The sequence below is a fragment of the Dermochelys coriacea genome, chromosome 25 (assembly GCF_009764565.3).
Source record: "Dermochelys coriacea isolate rDerCor1 chromosome 25, rDerCor1.pri.v4, whole genome shotgun sequence".
Taxonomy (NCBI): domain Eukaryota; kingdom Metazoa; phylum Chordata; order Testudines; family Dermochelyidae; genus Dermochelys; species Dermochelys coriacea.
Window position 1 is genome coordinate 10,446,944 of NC_050092.1, and position 18,630 is coordinate 10,465,573.

General features: G+C 51.4%; 3 protein-coding genes across 4 annotated transcripts; 2 read left to right on the forward strand and 1 right to left on the reverse strand.

Moving 5' to 3' along the window:
• Window positions 1-269: 269 nt before the first annotated feature.
• Window positions 270-9,278, forward strand: MADCAM1 (mucosal vascular addressin cell adhesion molecule 1). Its single transcript, XM_038383618.2, has 5 exons — window positions 270-742; window positions 3,638-3,892; window positions 5,033-5,350; window positions 6,612-7,304; window positions 7,973-9,278. The coding sequence occupies exons 1-5, from the start codon at window positions 565-567 to the stop codon at window positions 8,113-8,115; spliced, it is 1,587 nt and encodes a 528-aa protein (XP_038239546.2). The 5' UTR covers window positions 270-564; the 3' UTR covers window positions 8,116-9,278.
• Window positions 9,279-12,892: 3,614 nt separating this feature from the next.
• On the reverse strand, window positions 12,893-15,081 carry LOC119848184 (zinc finger protein 676-like). Its single transcript, XM_038383622.2, has 2 exons — window positions 14,939-15,081; window positions 12,893-14,174 (listed from the first exon to the last, which is right to left on the reverse strand). Exon 2 carries the CDS (start codon window positions 14,155-14,157, stop codon window positions 13,480-13,482), a length of 678 nt encoding a protein of 225 aa, XP_038239550.1. The 5' UTR covers window positions 14,158-14,174; window positions 14,939-15,081; the 3' UTR covers window positions 12,893-13,479.
• Window positions 15,082-15,436: 355 nt separating this feature from the next.
• Window positions 15,437-18,303, forward strand: TPGS1 (tubulin polyglutamylase complex subunit 1). Of its 2 annotated transcripts, none has more exons than XM_038383620.2 (2): window positions 15,437-15,790; window positions 16,710-18,303. In XM_038383620.2, the coding sequence occupies exons 1-2, from the start codon at window positions 15,492-15,494 to the stop codon at window positions 17,239-17,241; spliced, it is 831 nt and encodes a 276-aa protein (XP_038239548.1). In that variant the 5' UTR covers window positions 15,437-15,491; the 3' UTR covers window positions 17,242-18,303. The 2 variants fall into 2 exon arrangements, with proteins under 2 accessions (XP_038239548.1, XP_038239547.1); XM_038383619.2 differs by having other exon boundaries at window positions 15,439-15,820.
• Window positions 18,304-18,630: the final 327 nt, after the last annotated feature.

The following is an 18,630-nucleotide window of genomic DNA, read 5'->3' on the forward strand; positions in this document are numbered from 1 at the left end:
ACTCCCAGCACAGGGCCCAGTCCACTCCATGGCCAGGATTTTCATCCCCTCAGTGTACGCCCATGTCTCTGTATGCAGGGGTGTAAATGTCTGTGGCAGGAGGGGGTGGAAGAGAGCATATAAAGGACAGTGTGTTCGGGAGTGGGGTAAAACATTGAGTAAATGCATAGACATGTATTGAAAGGGGAGGGGAGTAACATAGTTGTGGGAGGAGTGGGTGTCACATAGGGGGTTCATTGTATGGACAGGGTTTGTATGGAGATGTTTATAGGGTCAAGGTGCTTATTTGGGAGACACAAGGCATCTTCCAATGTCCTGTAATTCACCCATCCAACCCAGGCAGGTTTGCATTTCTTTCCCTTGTAGGAGGCGGTTGTGATTTTGGGGGTGTCTTTGCAGAACAGGATCCTTAGCCTGTGGAGCCAGGTATTTAGGGGTTAAAGCCACTTTTACCATAAGGCTAAAATTTCCCACTGGAAATTCCCAGCTGACCAGCAGGGTCATGACGGATGGTGCTTACTATCGGGGGCGGTTCCTACCCAAGTCTTTAAGAGGTGTGTGACAATGGGACTTCTAGGCAGAAAGAGATCAGCCCCAGGCAGAGTCCATCCAGCTGGTTGGTGTTTTTTAAGAAACAGCTGCCTACAGATCTCTGTCAGAGAAGAGATTAGCTGGAGTGAAAACATTTCCATGGAGCCAACTCCTCTCCTCCTGCTCCTCAGTCTGGGCTGGGCTTGCAGCGGTAAGTTCCCTGGAGACCACAGCAGACCTGAGGCTCTCTCTGGGCTGGAGGGATTGGGGGTTCCCTGCCTTCGCAAAGGGCTGAGCTATTCTTTTCAGCTATTTCTCCATGCTGGTCCTGGCTGCTGCTTTGAAGTTTTTCCCTCTTTGCTGTACGCTACACAACTGCTCTGCCAACGGTATCAGCTCTACTGCCTGGTGCGTTCGGGTGAGCAGCTGCGGCTCTGTCCAGATGTGATCCATGTTTGATGCTCTGTGCCCAGTTTGGATTGGCTGTGCTAGCCTCGGGGGGCTCAGGAGGGGACTCTGTTAACAGAGCTGTCTCCATCGTTGGGTACACATGGGTCTGTGTTTTCTTCTGTGGTTATACAGTGCCTGGCACAGTGGGGTCCTGGTTCATTATCAGGGGCCTGGGCACTCTGGTAATATAAACAATAATCCCACTTCCTTTCTGATGCCCCCTCTCCGCGAACCTCCACTGCACATGGATCTGTAAGTCACTGATTCATTTTTTCTCCAAACTTAAACATTGTTAAAACTAGCTCAGAACGGGAGGGGAAAAAACACATCAGTTTGTCCCCAGACTTTGGCTCCCTCTCAAATGAAATTAACAGGGTTATAAAATGTCGACACATCTGAATCTCAGAGAATGTTTATTTTAGCTCTTAAAACAATACAAATAGCTCAGAGCCTAATTTCTACATCAGCAGATGTATACTGGCCCATAGACAGGTCTACGCAGCATCAGTGGCATGAGACATGAGCACACAAGGCTGCCAAGCGCTCTTGAAACTAAATACTCTTGTAACAGTGCCGACAGCTACCACAGTGTTGCTGCTACATTCGGGGCCAGTGGTGGCGTACTTTTAGAGGCAATAAGATGGCTTTATTGCACAGTTTTCCTTTGGAGACAATCCTTCATACAAACAGCATCCCAGAGTGCTGTAGAGCAGGGGCACTCATATTTTCATAGGGTGCACCACGTTGTAATAGACAGCTGGTTTCATGGGCCCTCTTCCTTCCCATGTGCCGTTGCCTGCACCACCTCTCCCATTCATGATCACCTGCGGTCCTGCCTCCGCCCGTTCTTCATCGTTGAGTTAGCACAGGGACACTGCAGCAATTACCTGCATTGAAAATGAATGTTAGGGAAGCATTTAGGAGCTGACTTAGGGTGTTGAGTACCCACCCCTTCAACTGAAGTTATGGGAACTGAAGGCAATCAGCACCTCTGACCATCATGCCTTGGGGGTATTTTAGTTGATTTGTGATGCCATCGAGCAGCTGGAAATCAGAACCCTGTAACCAGCAGCAAGTGCAACACAGACCACCAGTGCTGCACGGACAACAATTTGGGAACTGCCTTTGCAGAGAGTTAAAGCCAGATCCCCAGCTGGTGTAAATCACTGTCACTCCAGTGGCTTCAAAGAGCTGGGTCAATTTACTCCAGCTGAGGGTCTGGCCGAGATAGTACATGAGTTGACAGCCTGCTGGGGAAAATGGGAAACTATGAGCTTATGCTCAAATAAATTTGTTAGTCTCTAAGGTGCCACAAGTACTCCTGTTCTTTTTTTTGCGCCACTCAATGAGTCATTAAAAAGCAAGCTGCTGCCCTCTTGGTCTTTGCGCAGCCACTACAGATCCTTGGGTTGTTTTCAGAACAGTCGAGATTAGTCCTTTGTCAAAATTTCCGCGCTGTTTGCTGTGCACCCCAGAGGTGGCTGCATTTCAGCAGTGTTGGCAGCAGGGCACCTTGAGATGAAAGTCTCTAGTGTGATGTACAAATTCAATCCAAGTCAGTCATGCAAGCTCCTGTTTCTGTAGGTATCCCTCTGCATTCTCTCCTTTAATATTTGTAGTGGTTTTGTAACAAAAAACATTTTTAAATACATGTGTCATTTTCTTACTTTGACCAACCAAGGTTAAAATAATCTGGATTGAATTAAAATAAAGTATTTAGTGCTTTGTCTTTAAACACAGTAACCAGAATGTGGGATTTGTATGGCTCACCTCTGATTGGCAGCCTGTTCCTACTTTCTGCTGGCTGCCTGGCTCCCAGGAGAGCAGCAGCAGCAGGAGGTTAACCAGTGGAGGATGATGGGCATTTGGCCTTATTTTTTAAGAACCACTTGTAAAATCTTTGTGGGAAGTAGAGACTCAGATGAAATTAAACCCAGGCTGTGTTACAGGGAAAATCTCATCCCTTGGAAATGTTTGCAGTTAAATAACATTCCTTCCACTGTAGCAGCATCTTTCCTCCCTGAAGGATCCCATGGATCAGCACTGAAATGCTGCCACCTCTGAATTGGAAGAAACCTGTCACTGCATTGCATGACAGTTGTGGGGAGGGGGAATCTGAGCCACCAACCCAGGAACCAAACACTTGCTCTTCTGGAAAGTCTGAGGGGATTTTTAAAAGTTTGCGTGCAGTTTTGTTTCTGAGGTCCCGACGCAAAGAGGGGAAGTAGAGTGAAAGGGAGACATTCTGTCTCTTTTGAAGATCATGGCAAAATTACCCTTAACTTCACTGGGGCCAGAATTTCACTTCATATCTGCTACATCTGCAGTGTTACCGACCCTTCCCATTTTATGGCAAGTCATGTGATATTTGGTGTTTTCTAAAAAGCCCCAGTTCCAGGAGTCCTGTGATTATGGGAGCATCTCAGCTTTTAAAAACAAAACAAGAAAAGTTGCCAGCCCTCTTGATTGTGGAGGTGACCTGAGTGCACCTAGCGGCTCAGAAATCAGAACACTGAACTCAAAATCTCACCATGTCTGTGCTGCTCTTTCTATTGGAAACAGCTGCCTTAGCTAGCGCTGGGTATTTACTACACGTCTCTGAATGATCCTTGTTTTCTCCACTTGCTGCTTTCCCCCTTCCCTCCTCTCCACCCAGGTCAGCTGACCGTGCTGCCCCTGGAGCCGCTGGTCGAGATTGGAGGATCCATTCAGTTGAACTGCTCCTTGGACTGTCCAGATGGAAAGCCCCAGTGGAAGGGGCTGGACACCAACCTGGGGAACATCATCTCCACCCCCACCTATACCCTCCTTCTCATCACCAATGCTGCCACAACCATGGAGGGCACAAAGTTCTGCATTGGGAACTGCCAAGGGAAGTCCTACCAGGGATCGACCAACCTGCAAGTGTACTGTAAGTGCCCTAGGTCGATGCAGTGACCCACCAGCTGCATGACAGTCTAGACTCCAAACACACTGTAGCCCAAAGGGGACACAGTCCAATTGAAACCTAGAGGTTTTACCGTCACATTGGCCTGGTGTTTTTCTGACCCAGGCAAACAAGAGGAACTGACCGACCATGCTGGGGAACCAGCCAAACTAACCCTGCACGAAAAGTGCTGCCAAATCACAAAGACTTCAGAATGAAAGAAAACCACTTCCCCATGCATCCCTTTCAGTTCGTGTTGCCTCCAGAGCTATTTGCAACAAACTTCAGATAAGGGGCGCTTGAATGACTGTCCCTTTGCAGATGATATAGGACCAGGCCTCCAATCTCCCACCCTCCTCACTTCACAGAATCCAGTTAACATTGGAACTGCCACACTAGAACAGCCCAATGGTCCATCTCTGCTGGTATCACGACACTGACCAAGGCAGAATATTTTGAGGAAGGTATCAAGCCTTCATAACACATCTCATTATGCCATCCTGTACCTTAGGATTCTTTCTGGACCAGCCGATGATCAGTTTATGTCCAGAAGCATGAGAATTGATCACTAAAATGCAGCCCCTTCTGGGGTGGAGGATGGCCACAAACCAGGGCAAGAGAGCAGTTGAGATCAGGAGGCCTGGCTCTCAGAGGTGAGGGGCACCCACAGCAGCCACTGGAGGCAATGGGAGCTGCTGGTACCCAGCCCCTCTGAAAATCAGGCCCTGGGGTTTAAGGTCTGACTTGAAGGGCACTCCCCACTGCATGGACATCCTCTGGCAGATGTGGCTATGGTATAAATGGGCCAGGAATGTAGTTTTTGTGGCTCCTAGAGTGGATCAGAAATTGGCCACCGTTCCCAGGACTGATCTCTGTGATGAATCGTTAGGGGAAGAGGGCAGGAATTAATTGCATCCCACTCACTCCCCTCTGCATGCAGTCTCTGCAGATGCCACACCTGACAGCACATGCACTTCACACCTGACAGCAGCGGGTGGGATCCTCAGAAGGGGCAAGTGACTTGCAAGCATTGGCCACTCCCAGCCCTGATCCCCCTGGGTGCCCTGTTCCATGGTAGGTGATGTAGCTAGGAAGCCCGTTCCTCATGTGCCATTCTTTTCTCAGCTCTTCCAGATACATTGCAGCTGGAAACCCAACCAAAGCAGCTGGTGGCTGGGCAGCCAGCCCATCTCCGCTGCTCTATTAGCAAGGTGTACCCACCCAGCTCCTTGACTCTGAGCTGGTATCGGGGGGACCAGAGACTGGAGAGCCCAGAACCTGAAGAAGCGGCTGATGACGAGGAGCTGTTCAGTTATGACTCTGAGCTGGAGGTCCCAGGGGAGATGGTGACAGAGGGCACGGAGTTCAGATGTGAGGTGGTGCTCCTCTTGCCGTCAGAGAGGCGTTTACACCAGGACACAGCGGTGACTGTGAGCACAAAAGGTAAGTTTTGGATACTTGAGCTAGGAATCTTAGCATGGTGGGTGTGCAACTTCTCTTGCCACAGCCATTTCCCCATGTCACTTGCAATACTTGTCTGCTGGGGGTGAAAAAAGCTCCTGATTCCATGCTGCTAATATGAACTCTGTGTGGTCTGTGATGCCCTAGGCAGCATGGGAACCAGGGTAGCGCCAAGCTGAATGGGCCTGAATCCACCCATGTGAGGACCTTTTGCTAAACCCTTCTAGCTCTCCAGATGCACCGCTTCCTCTCAGATCCTGACACCTCCCCTTTACCCCACCAGATCTTCTTGATTCATTCTGTTATCCCACCCCATGCATCCTTCCTCCTAGCCCAGAGGTGGGCAACCTTTTTAGTCCAAGGGCCATATCTGAGTGAGAAACTGTATGGAGGGCCAGGTAGGGAAGGCTGTGCCCCCCAAACAGCCCGGGCCCCAGCACCCCACCCCCATCTAAACCCCCCTGTCCCCTGGCTGCCCCGCCCCCTATCCACCCCCCCGCCACCTGACAGGCCCCCCGGAACTCCCATGCTCTATCCAACCCCCTCTGTTCCCCAACTCCTGACCACCCCCCACGCAGAACCTTTGCCAATCCATCCACACCCTGTCCCCTGACTGCCCCCCGGGACCCGCTACCCAACCCCCCCCCACCGCTGACGCTGCCCCCTTACCATGCCGCTCAGAGCAGCAGGAGCTTGCAGCCCCGCTGCCTGCACGGTGGTGTAACTGCGGGGGAGGGGAACAGCAGGGGCAGGGTCTTGGGCTAGCCGGGCCAGGCAAGATGGCCCCGTGGGCCAGATTTGGTCCGCAGGCCGTAGTTTGCCCACCTCTGTCCTAGCCCCAGATACTCTTCTCCTGAGTCCTCTTGCTAGCCCACACTGTGAAATTAGGGATCAAGGGAAAGGCCCCATGTGTGCTAGTCCTCTTCCCTGTCTAGGGCCCTAATCCCAAGGATCCCGCTTTAGCCCACACACAGCTGGCATGCAAGGTGCCTGTGTGGGGTCTGAGGCATATATGAAGGGGAAAGCAAAGCAGGGGATAGGGCTTGAGGTTTCTGACACAGCCATATCTCTGGAGCTGGGCTCAGAGGTGTGGAGGGAGCCAGCAACCACTTCAATCCCCTCCCAAGGGATGGAGGATCATTTGGTGACAGCTGTGGTCAGAGGGCCACAGCACCTTAAGGACAAGGGCATGGTGTATTTGTAGCCAAGCATCAAGAGACTAATTGAAACCTTCTGTTTACAGCTGTAGCAGAGGAGCCCACAACTGAGTCAGTCACTGGCCAAGAAAATCCCAGAACTGAGTTTCTGGCTACTACAGAGAAGCCCCCTGCTACTGATTGCAGCCCCACAACTGGGCTTTTGGCTACTACAAGGAACTCCGCCACAGAACTGACTTCTGCAGAGGGCCCTACCCCAGAGTTCATTGTCACATCGCACAAGCCCAGTGGCAAACCCACCTCTGTCCACTGGCTAGCGACCACAGAGACCCTGGCCACCGAGTCCAGGGCTGCTTCACAGAACCCAAGTGCAGGCTCAGCCACAACAGACTGGAGCCCCAGCAGTGGCTTGAGTTTTGCGACAGAGAATCCATCCACAGGGGATGTGGCTAGCACAGAGAGCCCCCTGCCCAGGAAAGCCACTAGTGGCCGGAGCCCCAGAACAGAGTCTGTCTGCGACCTTCTGATCAGGCCTGTCCCTCCTAAAGGGATCACCGGGGAAGCCCTGAAGATCATATGCGAGGCAGAGTGTGGTGAGAATGTTACCATCAAGTGGGTGAAAACCCCTGTGGCGCTGTCTCAGTACCAGGAGGAGGTGTCCAAGGGCAAATCCACCCTGACGGTTGACCGTGTAGGTCTCGACTACCAAGGGACTTATCAATGCGTCATGCTGAGCAGGAGACTCCAGGTGGCAAGCATGAACATCGCTGTGTCTGCTGGTGAGTGGCTGCCAAGGGCTTTGCATTCAGGCATGGTTGGTCCCTGTGGGGAGGTGCAGGTCAGCCCAGGAAGGAGGCGTCGGCGTCCCTGTGATTGTGTTTGTTTCCTCCCCCGATCTGTACTCCCACAGGGAACAACAGAACACAAACTAAAGTTTCCGGTCAGCATGACCCTCTGACCAAAACCAGTGGTGGGGGGAGAGGCGGAGCGCATGTGTTCAAGGGCCAAGCATAACACGTGTCTTAGCCACACGCTTTTCTTGGTTGTTGAATGCTACAGTGAATAATGGCTGGGGAAAGTTGCTGGGTTGCCCTGAAATTCCATCCACAGGCACGAGGACAACACGGGCAGCGGCAGTGCAAGCTTCCCTGCCCACGTGCCTTAACCCGGGGCTGGAGGGATCCATCTCTGGGCATGAGCCTGTTAGCCTAGACAGCCCATTAAATCCTCTCTGCTGAGGCTGCTGATCAGTGCCACTGACCCTGGGGGCCCAAGTGATGTGAAGATGCAGCTGTTGGTGGCTGGCTGGAGAACCACCCGCTGGTGTCAAAGGAAGCTTAAGACACCGGGACCCATATTGTGATGTTTATACTTGCTGATTGTTGAGACCAAGCCCTCCTAAGGGCTCAAGCACAGCAACTGACAATTTCTCTTCTCTTCTTTGCAGCTACCTTCAGCACTGACTTTGCCATTGCGGTCGGGACGGCAGGCTCTTTCCTGGGCCTGATAGTCACAGCGTTTGCGTCACATCGCCTGTGGAGACGACTCCACCCACCGGCCATGAAGAGCCCTAAGGGGAACAGCATTTAGGTGCCTATGGCCCCATCGCGACTCGTTTTGAACATTCATCCTCTTTCCACTGACAAGGTTGCCCGTTGTTACAGAAAGTTTGGTATTAGACCCAGCTAGGCCTCTTGGACTGCACCCATCCAGAGACGGGAGTGGAGGAGCTGCCTGATGCTTGGGCCACTGCTGGGAGAGCTGGGTAAATGGCCAAGTTGGAAGCTGCCCAGCAGAGCTGAGCAGAACTGTAGGTTGATCAGTCTCTTTCCTTCCTCCACTTCACTCCTTGGCATCATGGTTCCCTCTGGTTTCAAGTTCAATGGGAGCATTTTGGTCCAAAGTCCACGCAGGTGCTGAGACTTGGCTCCTACAGACACACCTGTGTGACTAACACATGACTCAGACAAGATCTTCCCAATGGAGATGAACTGGTCACAGGTATCAGGGTACAGCAATTTCTAAAAGAGACCACTGGATTTCCTCTTCACGGTATACTGAAAACTCCCGCCTTGCTTGAGGCCTCTGGCTGAGGAGATGCCAGTAACATGTCCTGTGGGATTGGTTTGAAATCCCTTTCTGGATCTGCCTCGTTCGTTTTGATGGTGGCTTCTTATTTCAAACTCTCTGGGGTCAGTTGCTCCTGTTTTTGTTCCCAAGAATGTTATGTTTTCCCAGTGAGGGTGAGGAAGAGAAGTGTGTGTGTGGGAGGGGGGATTCCAGGTGCATCAAGGGTTGGCTAGGGAGGGATTAGGTGAGCATATGCTCAGCCTTAGCCTCTTGGAACTGAGTGGAGACTTTAAGCAAATGCACAACAGTGATGAACTATCAGCTCTGTACTGCTCCTACAGCTCCAGGCCTTGGGTTTCTTTGTGCTGATACTTTGCAGCCCCAGCCTTTCACTCTGAGATGAGGTGGCAACTCCTTCTGGAGAGGGCTGTGGGGCAGCTGTCTGGGTTCCTTCCACACCAAGATTGTACATGTGCCAGCCCCCGTACTGACTTCAATTTTTCCATCCCATCCTTATCTGTGTATTTAAAATGTCCTAAGAAACTCCTCCCAACTGCTGTAATCTATCCAAGCTGGCTGCTTGTAAATAACCTGTATTAAATGTTGATAATGCAGTAGACCTGCTGTGTACACTGAGTTTGTTTATATAGTGAGAACTGCTGCTCTAATAAAGATCTGTTTTTCATATTCCCTGTAGTGATTTCCTTGGCAAGTATTGCTTCTCTTTATCCTGGCCCTACTGTTTGCCTGCAGCAGCAGGGCCACGTGTATGCTTGTATTCCCCACGGATGGGGGCAGGGAGGGCACAGAGCTGCTCGCAGAATCACCCCATGAGTATATTCCTGTGGGCATTTTGACTTCAGCTGGGTATAATGGGCGCCATCAAAATTTGCAAGAGGCACCAAATTGCAGTTTGCTGATTAGCTGGTGACTTGATGGCTCTAAAACGGCTCTCCTGGCTGAAGGAAAGGCATGCTTCTCTTGATCCGAGAGAGAGAGAGAGAGGAATCCCAGAAACATCTTACCGAGAAAAACCAGTTCTCCCTGAGTCCAATAAACAGAACCACGCCACCTGTGCTCCACACACTCCCGGCCTCTCCCATCAGCCTGGGGTCTCAGTTCCGTATGACACAGCAGCACTTCTCTCTCCACTAGTTCACATGTAACCATCTCAGCAAGGAAATCCCCAAGGCTGGAGCCTGGGCTGCCATTGATGGCCCCTGGGGAAACTTCCCAGAGCAAACGCTGCTGTTCTGAACTTGGGTTCCTGCTTCCTGAGCTCAAGCCCTGTCAGGGCACGGGAAGCAAGGGCAGAGATAAAAGAGCAATCACAGAAACAAGCCCAATTTAATCCTAATCGGTCAATAGGTGCTTTAGTCCTCCTCCTGCCCGGCAGGGTGTAACAGCCCTGGGCCTAGTAGGGTTAGTATTCCCACATTCCTACTCCTGCAGGAGGCCTAGCATTTGTGCTCAGCCAGGGATGACTGTGGCTGAAGCAGCTGTCAAGCGAGGAGGGGGAGTCTGGCTTTGTCCATGCAGGGAAAGCTGTGGTGTTGTATGAAGCCAAGTAGGTCACCTTGGGGAAGCACAGAAAGCCCAGCTGGGTCATTGGCCATGGCAGAGCTGGTCCAGTTTTTCCTTGCAGCTGCAGCACTCAGCTATCACTCAGGCTACCTGCCACACATCTGGCGGCTGGGGCCAGGACATCAGAGAGGGAGCCAGAACAGAGAGCTGCTCCCCTCCCTGGTAAGGTTAGGTGCAGGTTGGGGACACAGGAGAAAGGGACAAGATCCCTTTGCAGAGAACTTGGCTACAGCACATCTCAAAGTTGTCTGTAGTGCAGGAAAAGTGACAGCTTGGGCCTTGGGTGTCTGGAATTAAGCACTAAATTCCTGCCTCTGTTCCTTGTGCAGAGAACTCCTCTCTCTAGACCCTGCTCTCAGAAAAGTATCATTGCTCTGTGGCAAATTCTCTGTGTGTGTCAGAAGTCAGACGTCCCAGCAAGGGCGGGTAGAGTCTCCTTCCACTCTCTGACCTCCCAGCTCCACTGAACAAATACCAGACTCAGTACTTGCTCAGGAACCTGCCACCTGCAGCAACCACACACCCCCACTTAAAGGAAAGGAGATCTCCTGCACATCCAGCTGGAAGGGGATATTAATGCAGCAGACTATAGTTACCCCTGTTGGAATCAAAGCTAGGATACTGGGGTTAACAAAGGCCTCACAGCTTGTGTACTCAGCAACCAGAATAGGTGCAGTTAAAAAAAAAAATCCCTAGCGATCTGTAGTCCCTCTGATTGTGAGCCGTAGCAGCTACAGTGGGGTACAGCAGGAAGTGCTCTTGCCTTCTAAAATCAGCATCAGTTCCTACATGTTACCTAAAGGTCTCCCCTCCAAACACTGCCCTGGCCCAGCACTGTGTAGCTCAAGAGCAGATGAAGTCCTAGCTAAGGTGAAAAGACTGCAGGCTGCTGCCATGTTCCCAGTTATTAGCAGCCAAGGTTTGTTGCTTTGAGTTCAGAATGTACAAGCAAAAAAAAAAAAAAAACACCAACCTTTATTTAAAAACTAAACACAAATCCCTGCACTTATTCAAAGGGCCCCTCCTCTGGCTTCTGCACAAACTGCTCTTTTAAAGCAGCAACCACGGGTAGCCTCATGTTCGTTGACAGGCTTCTTGTTAAAGCATAGCCTGCCTGCTGCTGGCACATCTCATGGGCCACTGCCGCTGACCCATTCTGCTGCTACAGAGCAGATTCAAGGGCAACACCCTCCAGCTGCCAGCTGCTCCATTTAAGTTTTCTTTCACTACGAGGAGACTTGATCCCTGCCCGCTGGGAGGGAGACTGATCAGAGACGTTTGCTGGGCTGCTGTTTCAAGTGAACAGCACTGGATAATGAAAACTTTATTCAGAGAACAGGCAGCCAAAAAGCTTCCCTAGCACCAGCCTCCCAACATACCCCAACTCCACCTCGAAACCCACTTCTCACAGGTAGAGGGCAGCTCACTCAACCCATGGCATGTTGTGGGGCAGTCTCTGTGTGATCCATTTGGAACTGGACTAGGACTATCACACGGTTACGACTGGCGCTGTTGCCCTGAGCAGCTGAGCTGAAAGGCCAGTGTTTGGCCTATCCTGACTGTGGCTGAAAAGTCCCATGCCTTCTGGGAACCCCCTGCCAGTCCACAGACTGTTTTAAACCAAAATTACAAACTTCAGGGTTTAAAGAGGTAACACCCCACTTTTCTGCCATGATTAATGGAGGGATAGCTAGACCACTGGAAGGGCAATCCAGCTGTGGCGTACGCCACTCCCATGGTGGAATTTCCTTCCCTGACCTCAGTGCTTTTGGTGAAGCCAAAAAGCCCCTTTGTGTCTGCCCTGATGCAATTTGGTTCAGACCAGTGCTTTTGGTTCCAGAAGAATGGACCACTTCCCTCCCTGGTAAAGTCCTAACTCTGGCATCCAAATGCACACCTCAACAGAAACCACTAGCACAGAGGAGCTGTGTTGTAGCTGTCATCAGATCCCCACATTGCTATAGCTTTGGGTAGGAATCAAGCAATCCTTTGTCTTCCTTTGATGCTTTTGTTAAAACCCCCTTTAGTAGCTCTCATATCCCTGACTATTTGCGGGCAGAATGAGTTATGCTGGCCCAATTCTGTAGAACTAACTTTATGAGCTTGTTTATTAGTGACCATGAGAAAATACTCAGTTAAATCCTGTCATTGGGCTGGAGCCTGTTCCTCCTTGGGAGCTGTGCATGTTGGAGGAAAAGAGGGAAAATCTCCAGCAGTTCACATACACTCCTTCTCTCTCAAGTTTGCTCTCCAGCCCTTCTTCTGTCAGGAAGCAGAGGTCCAACGCTCGCTCCCTGGAGAATAAAGCATTAGATCGAAGATTCTTGGAGGTGGGGACCTTCTTTACTTGCAAGGTCTATCCATCACTGCAGAACACAGTAAGGTGGATGAGTTTAACTGAACTACAGTGACAGATTACAGCGAAAGCCTTTAAGGGACATGGTACAGAATTCCACCCAGAAGGCGCTGCTGCCACATTGAGGTAGGTGCATGATAAGAAACATGACGTTGACGGGCTCATGATTTAAAGCAGCTGCAGGCAGCATTTACAGTAACCGAGTAGCCACAGAAACACTCTTTCCATCAAACAGACTATGCTGCTGCTTCCTGAAAACCATTCTGTTTGGGATTTGTCTTAAGAGTGCATGGAACAATGATTATACAGATGCATCCTGTCAGAAAAAAGCCCCCCGCCAGGAGGTGGAACACCAGGCCCTTCACCCAAACCTCAGATGCACTAGACACATTCCTACATCACTGAAACCAAGATGAGGGGGTAGGGGGGATAAACAGAGGCAGCAGAAGCAAAGACGCCTGCTGCAGTTTGTAGCGTAGTGTATGAAAGACCAGCTGCATCTGTGGGACAGATGGCAGCATCGCTTAGCAGCGCTCTGCTCAGATCCGAGCTTGGAATATGGAAGATCTCTGTCCTGGATTAAATTGGCAAGTGTCACCATCCTGAAGGGCGTTTAAGAAGCGGGATCACAAGGGAACCTTTGGTCAGACTGTAAGCCAGAGTACCACTGCACCAATATCATCTGTGCACAGCCACTGCCTGCAGCTTCCCAGTCATCGGGAACCATTATAACCAGCATGGCACTGGAGCTACTCCAAACCCCAGGCTCCTTATCACACGTACTCAAGGTTCTGCCTCCCTTCCGTAAGGCCCAGCTTCTGTGCTGGGTTTCAGCACATTCCCAGCCTCGCACAGAGTATGGGCAGACTCCACGACTGGGGCAGCCTAAGCAAGTTAGACTGATCACAGCTGCATGGAAGGAGGACCCGGGAATGTGCACACTCCTAGCCATGTACCGTGCGCTGGTGCTTCAGTAGGTTGGACTTGTGGTTAAAGGACTTGGAGCAGCATTTGCAGCTGAACTGCTTCTGGTTCTGGTGAGTTCTCTTGTGCTGCAGGAAGGTGGAGAAGTGGGTGAAGCTCTTGGGGCAGTGCTCGCATTTGAAAGGCCTCTCGCCTGTGTGGATGCGCTGATGCTCCTTGACTGAGGCTTCCCATTTGAACCTCTTACTGCACTGGGAGCACTTGAAAGGCTTCTCCTCGGTGTGGATGCGGAGATGCTTGATGAGGCAGGACGTGCGCTTGAAGCGCTTGGCGCACACATCGCACTGGAAGGGCGCCTCGTCCGAATGGACCTTGCTGTGCTTGGCCAGGTCCCCAGCCAGCTTGAAGTGCTTGCCACAGGCATCGCAGCAGTGGGGCCGATTGTCCGAGTGGACCAGGCGGTGCTTAATGAGGTCAGCGCAGCGGATAAACTTCTTCTGGCAGGTCTCACAGTGGTAGGGCCGCTCGCCTGTGTGGATGCGCTGGTGCTCCTGGAAGTTGGAGAGGTGCTTGATGTCCTTCTTGCAGATGTCGCAGCGGTAGAACTCGAGGGGAACAGCCGCACGGCTGAGGAGCCGCTGAGATCGCTTCCGCTTTCTCCTGACTGGGGACTTTGGAGAGCTTTTCCCTGCTTCCATGATGTTGGAGATCACACCTGGCAAAGCAAGGATTTATATAACACTGTATGCGCTTGCTCTGCACTTTACAGAGCACGAAAGAAGGCAAGGTCCCCCCTTTGAGGGCCTTCCAGTCTAACGCAGGCAATTACGGGGCATCATTTCTGGCTGTTAGAAACTCCAGTGATCAGTGCTAGAGATTTAATGACAGAAGCAGCTTTGAAGGAGGGCACAGGAATAGCGAGTTGGTCCAAAGGCAGGAGGCATCACGAAAGAAGGGGGGAGTGGGAGAAACAAAGGAACAGCTGGGAAAGAGGATGCAGAACACAGGCAGGAGGAGGAAGCGTGAGCACATGCTTTCTCATTAACCACACGCTGCCCGTCCTCTAGTACCCTGCCCTCTCAGGACACCCGTTAGCTCAGATTACCCCCTTATACACACGGGGCAAGAAAGGTCAGGCAGACAGTGACCGAGCTGGGGAAACAACCCAGGCCACCTGCTTCCATCACTTGCTCTACCCGCTGGTGGAAGGGCTTTGTCTGGGCGGGCCCCAGGGCGGGAAGGAGTAACCCGCCCCCTCCCCTTACAGCCCCGCCCCAAGGATGCAATTGTTGGAGGGATTCAGCCCTCCCCCCCCATTAGCCCAGCCCAGCCCCCCTCTCCCACAGCTCCCGCCGAAGGGGGCTGAGCCCAGGCCTGTTACACACCCTCCCAAGCCGTAGGGGGACCCCAGAACTTCCAGAGCACGGGGGGGTCCCCTGCCCCAAAACACCGGGCCCCGCAATACAGGACCCGCATTACCTGCACACGCCAGGCCAGGAGCAGGAACCGCACTAACTAAGGAGATCCTGAGCACACGCCCCCACCCGACTTCCGTAGTGAGGGAAGAGGTCAAAGGGCACCGGATATAGAAACCCAGGTCAGAGGTCAGCGTCCTTAGATACCGGTTGCTAGGTAAGGGGCATTTGCCCACTCTAACTATGGTAGCCGAGGCTGTTCCGCGGTGTGGCGGGATGTAGACCCCGGGGGTGCGGGGCCAAGGTTCACCACAGTCCCAGGGACATAGGGACGGAAGGTACCAGAACTAAAATGGAGGCGACCAGGCTTCATTGCCCACAGTCAAGATGGCCACCTCCAGCGCTTTCTCTGATTGGCTTAGAATTGAGCAAGACGGCGGCCCCCCGCTTCCCTCGCCGGTTGATTGGCTGCAGGGGTGCAAGATGGCGACCAACGGTCTTCTTCACCCAGTGATTGGCTGAGAGCAAGTAATACGTCGGACAGACGGGTCCTCACCAGCTGACTGGTAGCCCGCAGTCAAGATGGTGGCCGAGTGGCCTCACAGCCCACAAGCAAGATGGCGGCCTGCGAGAAGCGGCGCTCAGCTCCGGCCCCGGCGACCGGGAGCGGGTTCGTGGAGCCGGTTCGGGCGGCAGTTGGAGGCCGGGAGCCGGAGAGCGAGGCCGACTTCCTGCTCCAAGCCGGGGTGACGACCATGGTGCGGGAGGCGCTGCTGAAGGTGCTGGAGGCCCGGCCCGAGGAGCCCGTCTCCTTCCTGGCCAGTTACTTCGAAAAGCTGGTGCTGAGCGGCCCCCAGGGCGGTGTCGCCGGGGACCGGCACGGGCAGCAGCAGCAGCGCCTCGTCCGGGCCCTGTGGTACGTGCGCCTGGCCCACCATTCACACAGGTGCGGAGCGTGAGCTGGGGGACGGTGGTGCAACGCGAGACTACAACTCCCGGCATGCCTTAAGCCAGGCCCGATATAACTGTCTCTGGGCCGGCGAGTAGAGCATTCTGGGAGTTGTCGTCTTTGTGAGGCTACGGCTTTGAAGGGTAACCAATGCATGATGTTTCAGAGTAGCAGCCGTGTTAGTCTGTATTCTCAAAAAGAAAAGGAGTACTTGTGGCACCTTAGAGACTAACAAATTTATTAGAGCATAAGCTTTCGTGAGCTACAGCTCACTTCATCGGATGCATTTGGTGGAAAAAAAACATGATGGGATTTGTAGTCTTCATGGCTGTATTAATACTGGGCTTTTCCTGCCCTCTGGTTATTTAAGGGGGTCCGCACATGCCAGGGGTGGCAGTCTCTACAGTCTGCTGAGAGAGCAGGGCCAATGGGGGTTTGCAATGTCTTTGGCCTGCTCATCCTTGACTAGTCTGTCCTTGGTGCCATAGCCTTGCACAGTAAGTGCGGGGCAGGGGACCGTTGCTCTGCAAATCAGGTGTGAGGGGAAACTATCCCTGGTCCCAGATAAGCTTAAGTGCTATTCATATAATCCACTCTGAAGGGTAAGCAAACCTGCGTGCCTTGCTTTGCTGTCCAGAGCGCTGGATTAAGGAGGAAGGAACGTTGGCAGACAGTGGGTGTGGGGCTCAATGTTGTTCAGTATAATTCATCTTGCATGGCTGGAAAATGTATCCAGAAGTCTAGATGGACTGGGCTGTTGAAAGCTTCACCCAGTTATATTTTGGTAGCTGTTGCTTTAGCTATGGATCTGTAAATTGGAACTTCCCCCTCCACACCAGCCCCAACCTTGCCTGCTAACAAATTATTTGATTGTGTGTCACGGCAGGACTGCCTTTAACAACAACGTCAGCATGGCTTACGAGTGCCTGAGTGCTAGGGGCAGAAGGAAGAAGCCAGGTGTTAATGGCAAAATCTACAGTGAGTTGCTCAAGAAGATCTGTCAAGATGGGGAAGCCCCTGAAGAGGTTGTTTCTTCTTTGCTGAGGAAGATACAGTGCCGGGACCATGAGGCAGTGCCTTTTGATGTCTTCCGCTATGGGGTGCTCAGCTGCTTCGTGCTTCTTGAGTTTGTGGCCAAGGCTGATACTTTGTACAATGTACTTGATGATGGTTCTGGCGTGGCGGATAAAAGGGTTTGCCAGGCAGTCCTGGGCACTCTGGAAAATGCTCTCGGAGCCAGCGACTTCTCTGTGCCCATCCGTTATTTGGAGGCCGGTTCCAAGCTGGGACCAGACTGTTTGGCTTTGACTATGGATAAAGCATTGCTAGAGAGGAAGATTTGCTCCTCCATGAACAGGGAAGAGTTTCTAACGAAAGCCACAGCCCTATTCATTGCAAAAGTAAAACCCATTGACTGACGCTCTCAAGTGGGGACAACACGCCCTGTGTTCTCCTAGTGCTTCAAACAGAGCAGATTATTCTGGGGAAACACCAAATCCTGGAAATTCAGTAGGCCACAGGGGGAGCAAGGTGGGCCTGCCAGTTCCTGTCCTGGCCTGAAGAGCTCTGGATCTACTTGACTAGAGAATGCTTGTCTTAAATTTCCTATTCACCTCCTAACTCCATCCTGGACACTTTAAATGGCAGCCACCTGTAGCATTTGATCTGCTGGCTTGTATATCCAGAACTGAGAACCTCCCTTTTTAAAATGCCTGTTTATTTTCAATAACTATTGTAAACCTCTGCTTATAGCTTGGGGAACATCCAGGGAAGCCCAGGAATTCCAGGGCAGTGCTAGAAACTAAAAATGAGCCAGTATGGCCTGAGCACAGGACTGGGAGTTAGGGACTTCTGAGCTGTGGTCCTGGCTCTGCCACTGATATATTTTGTAACTTTGGGCAAGTCACTTAGGTTCTGTTTTTCCTGTCTATAAAATGGGGGTAATACCTTCATCAGAGGGTTGTGGTGAGGCATAACAAGTAAGTACAGCACTTGGAGGATCTAAAGTGCTATTTCAGTGTTAATTACATGATGTAATTTTGTTAAGTAGGTAAGATGACAAGTATCTGTCAAGAAATGAGATTTCATCAAAAGCAGAGGCTAGTTCTGTGTTGGCCAGTGGCTGAATTTCAGAACCTTATATTAGCATTAAGCTATTCAGAGTCTTTCATCATACTGCAATTTACTAAACTGCATCCTGTAATCTGGACCCTCAAAAGCAAAGATCATACCTGACTGGTAATCTATAAAGCAAAACTGCCATATATTACAGATTTGCTAGTAAGTTTGGAATTTAAACACCAAATAATGAAGCAAAAACAGGATAAGTTCTAATTCCCTTATGGGCTAATACACCTTGCTACGGTTACTTCAACAGGTGATGCTGGTTGGACCATACCTTATTTATTTGTGAGTTTAGATCTATGATTGTTCATGCAATGATTTGTTTGGTAGAGGACATTAAACTGTTTAAACTTTTAGTTTGGCTGTAAACATCTTTCTTTATTGCATGGTAGCCTTTTGTGTCAGCAACACTGCATTTTATAGCACGCTTTCTGTGAGGATTTCAAAACACTGGCAGCCCCTGTGAATTTAAGAAACATCCTCATTTTGTAGAAAGGGGCAGCAGGGGGAGAAACAGAGGAGGAGACTTTGAAAGGAGACCTCTAATTTTGGATGCCCAGTATATAACATCTAGGGCTTAGGGGTGCTGGAACAGTTTTTATAGTGGGGGTGCTGAGTCATTGAACCAAACTGTAAAGCCTGTATATAATGGAAACCACTTCAAGCCAGGGGGTAAGGAAGCA

Bases quoted from the DNA above. Each gene is read 5' to 3' on its own strand.
- TPGS1 (XM_038383619.2), top strand. From the start codon at position 15,492: ATGGCGGCCTGCGAGAAGCGGCGCTCAGCTCCGGCCCCGGCGACCGGG. The intron at 15,821-16,709 runs GTGCGGAGCGTG...GTGTCACGGCAG, and splicing joins CTGGCCCACCATTCACACAG to GACTGCCTTTAACAACAACG.
- MADCAM1 (XM_038383618.2), top strand. From the start codon at position 565: ATGGGACTTCTAGGCAGAAAGAGATCAGCCCCAGGCAGAGTCCATCCA. The intron at 743-3,637 runs GTAAGTTCCCTG...CTCTCCACCCAG, and splicing joins TCTGGGCTGGGCTTGCAGCG to GTCAGCTGACCGTGCTGCCC. The intron at 5,351-6,611 runs GTAAGTTTTGGA...TTCTGTTTACAG, and splicing joins GGTGACTGTGAGCACAAAAG to CTGTAGCAGAGGAGCCCACA.
- LOC119848184 (XM_038383622.2), bottom strand. From the start codon at position 14,157: ATGGAAGCAGGGAAAAGCTCTCCAAAGTCCCCAGTCAGGAGAAAGCGG.